Source organism: Artemia franciscana, chromosome 15, assembly GCF_032884065.1.
Source record: "Artemia franciscana chromosome 15, ASM3288406v1, whole genome shotgun sequence".
Taxonomy (NCBI): Eukaryota; Metazoa; Arthropoda; class Branchiopoda; order Anostraca; family Artemiidae; genus Artemia; species Artemia franciscana.
Window position 1 is genome coordinate 1,904,723 of NC_088877.1, and position 7,612 is coordinate 1,912,334.

Genomic DNA, 7,612 nt, shown 5'->3' on the forward strand with positions numbered 1-7,612 from the left:
CACCACGGGAAGGCTGTCGTCAACTATCAATGTTTCAAATTGAAAGATATTACAATAGATTGTTTTAATAAGAACATATCGATATTCATGTTTTTTTTTGTACTAATAGTTCTTAATCACAAACCAAACAAAGAATACCCTACTTTGGCTGAGGTTGTTTTGAAGACCTTGTGTGGTATTTTCTGTCATACTGATATTTTTTTTAACCGTCCCTTTGAAGTGGGTTCGATTGATTGGGCTGATTCATTTTCTCGTTTCTCATTTGGCCCTCATTAAGTTTTTAATTTTCGCAAAATGTGTTGTATATCTTTTTTTCACTTGTATTAATTATTGGCTGTTGATATCACAATTGTTTTTGCTTATATTGGACCTACCCCCCACACACCCGAAAAAACTCTCTTACAAACAGTTTTTTTAGTTCCTCCTCTCTCCTGTAAAATTGAAGCTGTCCTGCCTACCGCGTTTTGAATCACCACTGCTGAATATATATCAGTGTGTCCAAGTTGAATTGTTCGGTCCCCAACAATCTGTTGCAAACTGACAAATTTTGAGTAATTTGTCGCCGCTGGAGTACTTAGCCAATATTATTAGCCATAGAAGAGTCGCTTAAAAGTATATATTTTTAGAAGTGGAAATTTTGTCTCCTAGCTTTTAATATAGAAGAAATAGTAGCATCACAATCCAGTCTTAGCTCTACTATTTTCCTCTTAAAAACTCTTGAATATTTTAAAAATAATATTTCTCAGTTCATTTTGAAAATACGTATTAAGACATATACATTTCAGACATATTTTTGTTTTTGTTTTTTGTTATTAAAGTTTCTTCTTTAAGTTGAAATGAATATTTTTAATTACATTTTATTTAAAAAACAATACAGCATTTGGTCGTTGAACAAGTAGCCGCCCAAGTAAAAACAAAGCTCCAGAGACGGACGGCTAAAACAGTCAATTTCCATTAATTATAATAAATAGCTTATTAAAAAAGAAAAAAATCCATACCTCGTCAAGTAAAAGAAAAAAAGAACACCCACAAAATCATATGTGGTCAAAACAGAATCAATTTGCAAAGTATTTTCATGAAAACTTATATAGGCATGCGGCACCAGGTTGGTGCTAAGATCGAATCGGCCGGTTAGGTCAATTGTTGTATAGCCTAAAGATGCTTTTTTAAAATTAAATAGGCTTGCTAAATCTTTTTCTATGTGTATTCTCCTGATTTTCCTTAACCAATTGTATAATTAGATACCACATCAAGTACATGTTTACCGGAGATCAGGTGAAAACCAGCATCGAGCCAATGATTAAGAAAATGCGACCAGTACTAAGAGCTCGCCTGCGTTATATAACACATTTAAGCATGGAGGAAATTAGATATTCAAACCCCCCATCAGCTTTAACTTCTTAGTTTTTATTTTTTATCGCTTCTTTCATTACGCTGCAAAGTGTATAGGAGTGTTATTTTCAGAGATTCATGCTCAATTTATCCAACCCACAAAATATTTAGCTCACACAGCCAGGGAGGAGGGGGGAAGCTGCCCCTCAATAATGTGGAGAAAATGATTATTATATATACTATGCCCCTTTACTATCCAGATATGGACCCCTCTTGTCCCCCAATAAAAATGCTGGAAATTCGCCCCTGCAAACAGCCCTCTTATTCCATAACCCATTCGCTGCAAATCTGGTTTCAAGCTAATGGCTTTCAAAATATTAAGGATTTGTGGCATGGAAGAAACCAGGAACGTAGACGGAGGGGGCTTAGACCTCTTTAAAATCATAAATATGCCTATTTCTTATTAAAATTAACAAATAATTGTTAATTATTCTCCTCCCCCCCCCAAAAAAAATAAAAAAATCCTGCTTATGTTTCTGAAATAAATCAAAATGCAGTATCTTACTGTTATGACCTAAGAGCGTTGCCTTTGAATGATTAACAGGAGTAATGTGTTTTGATCCTTGAAATTGCTAGAGTAGATTGCAAATTCCCTTTGGTAATTCATTTAATGTTATGATAAGTCAAACAGAGGATATCTGATTCCTTTAAAAACCAATTGATTTAGGGTGAGCAATAACCATTGTCGTATCCAGGGGATGCGTTGCCGGGTTAGAACCCCCGCCCCACGTCATGGAAATTTTTGTCCAACTCGTAAAAAAAAGTTACGAAAATGCATATAAACAAATTTTGATATATTTTATAAAGTTTTTTTTTGTCCACCCCCTCCTCCGAAGAAAAATCTTGGGTTCGGCCTTGGTAATAACCATAGATATAAATTTTCATTCATAACAGTCAAAAATGCAGTGAATACAATATGAAATGGGATGGCTTGAGGAGTCATTTCTGCTGTGCGAAACATACAAATACAAAACCTATTCGACTCCTGCCGACTGTTTGATCACTAAGCTTAATTTTAGATAGGAATGTAGCGCACTTTGTATTTTATATTTACTTCAGTTCCTTATATTTATTCCCTTTTTTATTCCTGTATTTTAATGTAAGCTGCAATTTACAATGCTTGAGGTTAAGTACTTGTTAGCTTTTCATCTGTACTATTTTTGATGTGTTACCTATCACAAGACATTTTCTTTTTCTGTGTAGTATTTCTCAGAAAAAATCTTCTGTTATGTAGTTTTATAAGGGTTTTTATAGATGAATTGCCAATGAATGCTACCTTGAGCCAATTGAAAATTAGATCGTGATCGAGTTTATCTGAAAATACATTTGTTTTTTTAGATCTATAAAAATTTTATATTGAATTAAATATAGCCGTATATAGTGTTAAATATATGCAATTTATAGGATATAAATATAAAATATATAATGTATGAATATAATATGTTTATGGAAAGTCTCCAGCACACATTCTTTACTATCTATTAAAATAACGTTATCTAAGCCAAAATTTCGTTTTTACCTATCAGTATGTGATACATTAGTTTGTAACAAATATGGAACGAAAACAGTTTCTATTTAAATAAGGGAATACCTTCTAGCCAACTTTCTTGATTCGAAGTTTAAACGGGTTGGATACTTTCTTTGAGACTGTGTCCAATGGTAACCCTAGGCACAGAGTAATTCCAATGTGTGCTATTTAACTTTGGGGTAGTAAAAGGTTATGAACTAGTTATATGAATTTAGATTATGCCTGGAAAGCAAGGCCGTATCCAGGGTTGGGGGTTAGGGTGTTTGAACCCCCCTCGAAATATTTGTCTGACTCTAAATAAATATTTAATTAATATTAAATAAATATTTAATTAAATAATATTTGAAAACTTAGCAAAAATGCATGTAAACAATTTTTTTTTTTACGTTTAATAAATACCCCCAAAAAATACCCCGCCCCCCCCCCCCGAATGTAAATCCTGGATATGCTCTTGCTGGAAAGAAATAATTTTTGCAAGATTCATTGGAGAACTTCAGGCTTTCAGAAAAAGCGCGAATAATTATTCAGATTTATGTAAAACTATAGAGCAAATGATTATGGAAGTAACCTAATTCATTTACTTTAAGATAAGAGCAGATGTGTAGCACTTTAATGAAATCCTTGAAGAGTGAAAGGAATCGTATTAGGTTTTCGTGAAAGGGCTAAAGGTTTTCGTGAAAGGGCAACAGGATTCTTCAGTTTTTATTTAAACTTAACCCAATAATGCTGGTAGTATTCTTAAATTTTGCTTAAGGGAAACCTAATACAAATTAAAGCGATAAAGAAGATAAATAATATAATAAAAGTCATTAAACTAAGTTGATAACAATTAATTAATAAAGATAAGGGGCTAAAAAAGATATTGAAAAATACTGGGTCTAGCTATTAGAAATGACTGAGCGAAACTATTAAACTTGAACAAACTTAATAATTGCCGTATATACGAGTTGGATGGAATGAGACAGCTTTTGAACTAAGACGACCAGTCATCGATGTACACCCTCCGTCAATTGCTAGGATGTGACCAACCTGGCAAGTCAGAGGTTCTCCTGTCAGGCCTTGATTGTGTTTCTCAGCCCACTATATGTTAACATTGTCTTATATTCGGTTGCAGGTCTATGTAGCTACTTAAAGACGAACAACCGCTATTTAGGGTGGTTAAAATTATAAGCGTTAATTGGCAGAGTTTGTAATATAGTCTTTTGTAATACAAGACTACAGTCTTTTAATAAAAACGATATTAGAATTGGTTCTGTTTTGCTATAATAATAATCTTGAAAAACAATTAAGTGGAGAGGGTTGGATGAAGGGATTGGAATTATAGAATTTAAGGAATAATTTCGAGCATCTTTTCCTAACTTATATTATAATAGTGAATTTCCCTTCTTAGTTGAAGTAAGATAGTTGTACTTGTTTTCAGTGCTAAATAAATCGTGATTTTGTCAAATATTATGGTTTTTTACATTACACCAAATTTTGTTCTTTATGTTTGAAGACCTAGATGTTTCTTTTGAATGAAAGCCAGTGTGTAGTAATTGCTTTTAATAATAGGCTAAACAGATGGGTTCACACTTATCAATGGCAGGCACCGATTGAAACAAAAATGATTCTCTCTATTATACTTGCTAATATTTAGATTCCTGCATAACTATTTTGTTCACTAGTTGACTATTCTCAAGGGGTTATAGGGCTCCAAGATTTTTCATAAATATCGCGTTCTTCAGCTAAGTATTTGCTCGTATATGCTTGACGCAACATGAAGTCTAGAGACTTCGTCTTGTTATTTTACCTTACATTAACTCTACGTTATCGTTATTTGCGTTGTTCATTTTTCAGTGACATACGCCATACTAAAGTTTACATCAAAATAGAAAACAACCAGATACCACGTTTCGAAAAATTGAGTAAATAAAATATCAAATAGTTACTCGTTATAACTAAAATCATACTAAGATTCATAAAATAAGATACATAATAAGTACTTGTTAATGAAACCAAACACGCTCAAGATTTACGCTTAGGTAAGATCTGAGAAAACCGGCTTCATAGTCACAAAGACAAGTGTCAGAATAAATGGGAAATATATAATTTGGGCATATTTGCACATTGGGGGGGGGGGTAAATTATTTAGAAAACGAGAAGTTGAAAAACAATTCTTACTGTATAATATTCAGAAGAATTTTAGCTAACACACTTTGCATGCAGACCGGCTATATTTACCCCCCCCCCCCCCAATGTGCAAATATATAGCTCAATATATATATTTCCTAACTATTCTGTCACTTCTCACATGTTTTTGTGGCTATGAAACCGGTTTTCTCAGATCATACCTATGCGTAATTCTTGAGTGTGTTTCGTTTAATTAACAAGTATCAAATAATAAAAGGTAATATAAGACACATAATATAAGGGAAAGTAAAAACACCAATTACTTGGTACAAGATTAAAATTAAGAAGGGTATTTTTGTTCAAATTAATGAAAACATTTTGAGAAGGAGGGGATAAGACTATATTTTTGAGATTTTGTCACAACGTGGACCAGTCTGGGGGGCAGAATGTTTTAATTATCCGGGAAGGGGATTCTCTGAAGATCATTTGGTGCAGGAAATATTTTTTGGGTGTGGGGATTTTCAATTGCCTTACGCTCACAGCGGAGATACGAGTATTCTCTTCTGGCAACTAAATATTACATTTTAAATTTTATTTATTAAATTTATCTAAATTTCTTTTAAATGACTTTAGTAGTTTGTAAAATTTCAAAAAGACACATTCTTTAAGTTAAATAGCTCGGTATACATAGGCACAAAACGGGGAAACTTCCTAAATTAGAAAATACCCCTAACAACAAAGTTAATGGTAAGGAAATTTATCTTGCCTTGCTATTAATATCAAGGCCCTTTTTAAACAGCGTCTGAGATGGAACCTTTTATGTTTTGTTTTAAATAGGAGCTGCCAACAGAAATAATACGAATAAATGTTTCGTGAATTGCGAGTGAGTGGGAATAGTGAATTTTGTCCTCGCCAGGAATCTTTAAAAAGATAAGAATTTTCACTTGTAAATCAGAGCCACTTAGAAATTTAATGTTTTTTTCTGAAATGTCAAAAGGAATAGGAAACGCAACGGCTGGATATAATCCAAAAAAATGTTGAATAAAATAGAAATTTAAGAGAATGGATTACAGTGTACAATATTTGTAGTATCTGCATCGTTAAAAAGACTATTTGTCTGCTTATAGCCCATAATTTCTCCCAAAGGAACGGAAATCAAAATGATTTTTTTTTTTTCTTTGTGTCCGGTGGGCCAATTTCAGGTGCATTTATACATGAAAACTGTGGGTTTCTAAGATTTTTCTTTTGAGTGTTTGACATCGGTTTCCGTCCAAAGTAAATCTGAAATTCTGGTAAATTGGAATTCACGACTGTAATAGAGTAAGAATTCTGCTATTAAAGAGTCTAGTTCAGAAGAGGTGGTAAGCTGAACTGCTGTCTTACCTAGTTAAAAGGGGTACTCTTGCACCAAGTTTAACGATTTTGATATTTGTTTTCAATTTAATTTGTTTATCTGAAATATTTTCCTTTATATAACCGTCTGTTCAAGTCAGCATGGTTGTCGGATAAAGAATTAGATCTTCTTGATAATATTTAGGATTCACCTTATATTTTGTAGACTTTCAAATTGAATACAAGGATTTGGTTTGGTTCTTTTAATTGTAGCTGAATGATTGATTTGCTAATGAAAATGCTCCATATTTTTCTCTTGCAAAGCTGAAAATGGTCTGTAATTTTTACCTTAAAAATTACCTTAAATGACCTTAAATCACAGCTTGGAGTGAAATAAGGAATTAATAATTTAATAATTTTTGTTATTATTATTGTTCAAGAATAGGTTGTCTCGTTCCTACTGTTTCTTTATCGCGAGTGCTATTACTGGAAGAGCTTCAAAATGCTTAAATAATGAATTTATTGATTGTTTATTTTAAAATAATCCATATTTTCTTTTCTTTAAACAACTAAATAGAAAATATTATGCGCCAAGTATGCTGTCATTTATTTATGTGTTACCAATTAAGTAATATTATAAGTAAAAATATTTTGGACTTAAATCGTTATCATCTTTCTTCTGGTGAGTTTCTTAGAACTAAGAAATTTGTTTATATGTACTGCTTATGTATATACTTATTTATTTATATGATTGATGTTCATATTATGATCGTACTGTGATTAGTATGAAGCGTAGACAGTACAGATGGTATTTGAAAATACACTGCCTAAGGATGGGCAATACATAGAGCTTTTGTCACGTCCTATTAATTTTAAATATAGCAAAAATAGGTGGCGCTTTCATACACGCAGAGTAGCGTTTCATCAGGATAATAGGCCATTAGCATTATACGTATTTGTGACTGGGGGCCTACTTTTGTATTATATAACAGGTTTCCGTATTATTCAAAGTGAAAAAAAATATTGTAATAGAATTGCATACTAGTATACAATAGTAAATATCTAGACCTTGAGATATATATCATATTATAAGATATGATATATATAAATATACGATATGACATATATACAACATATGATATAATATAAGATATTATATCATATTCAAGATTTTCTGCATGCCTTCTGGTGATTCTTAACATTGTATAAAAAAAAATCCTCTGCGCTAAAATATACCATCGTGACTTTATC

The 7,612-nt window shown here is 32.2% G+C and overlaps 1 protein-coding gene across 1 annotated transcript in view; it reads left to right on the forward strand.

The window, feature by feature from the left end:
- LOC136036693 (mediator of RNA polymerase II transcription subunit 23-like) overlaps positions 1–4,406 on the forward strand; it is a 120,880-nt gene extending 116,474 nt beyond the window's left edge. The window contains exon 24 of the mRNA XM_065719007.1: positions 1,242–4,406. Coding sequence (XP_065575079.1) covers positions 1,242–1,404 — 163 coding nt within the window. The 3' untranslated portion in view covers positions 1,405–4,406. The remainder of the gene's footprint in view (positions 1–1,241) is intronic.
- Positions 4,407–7,612: the final 3,206 nt, after the last annotated feature.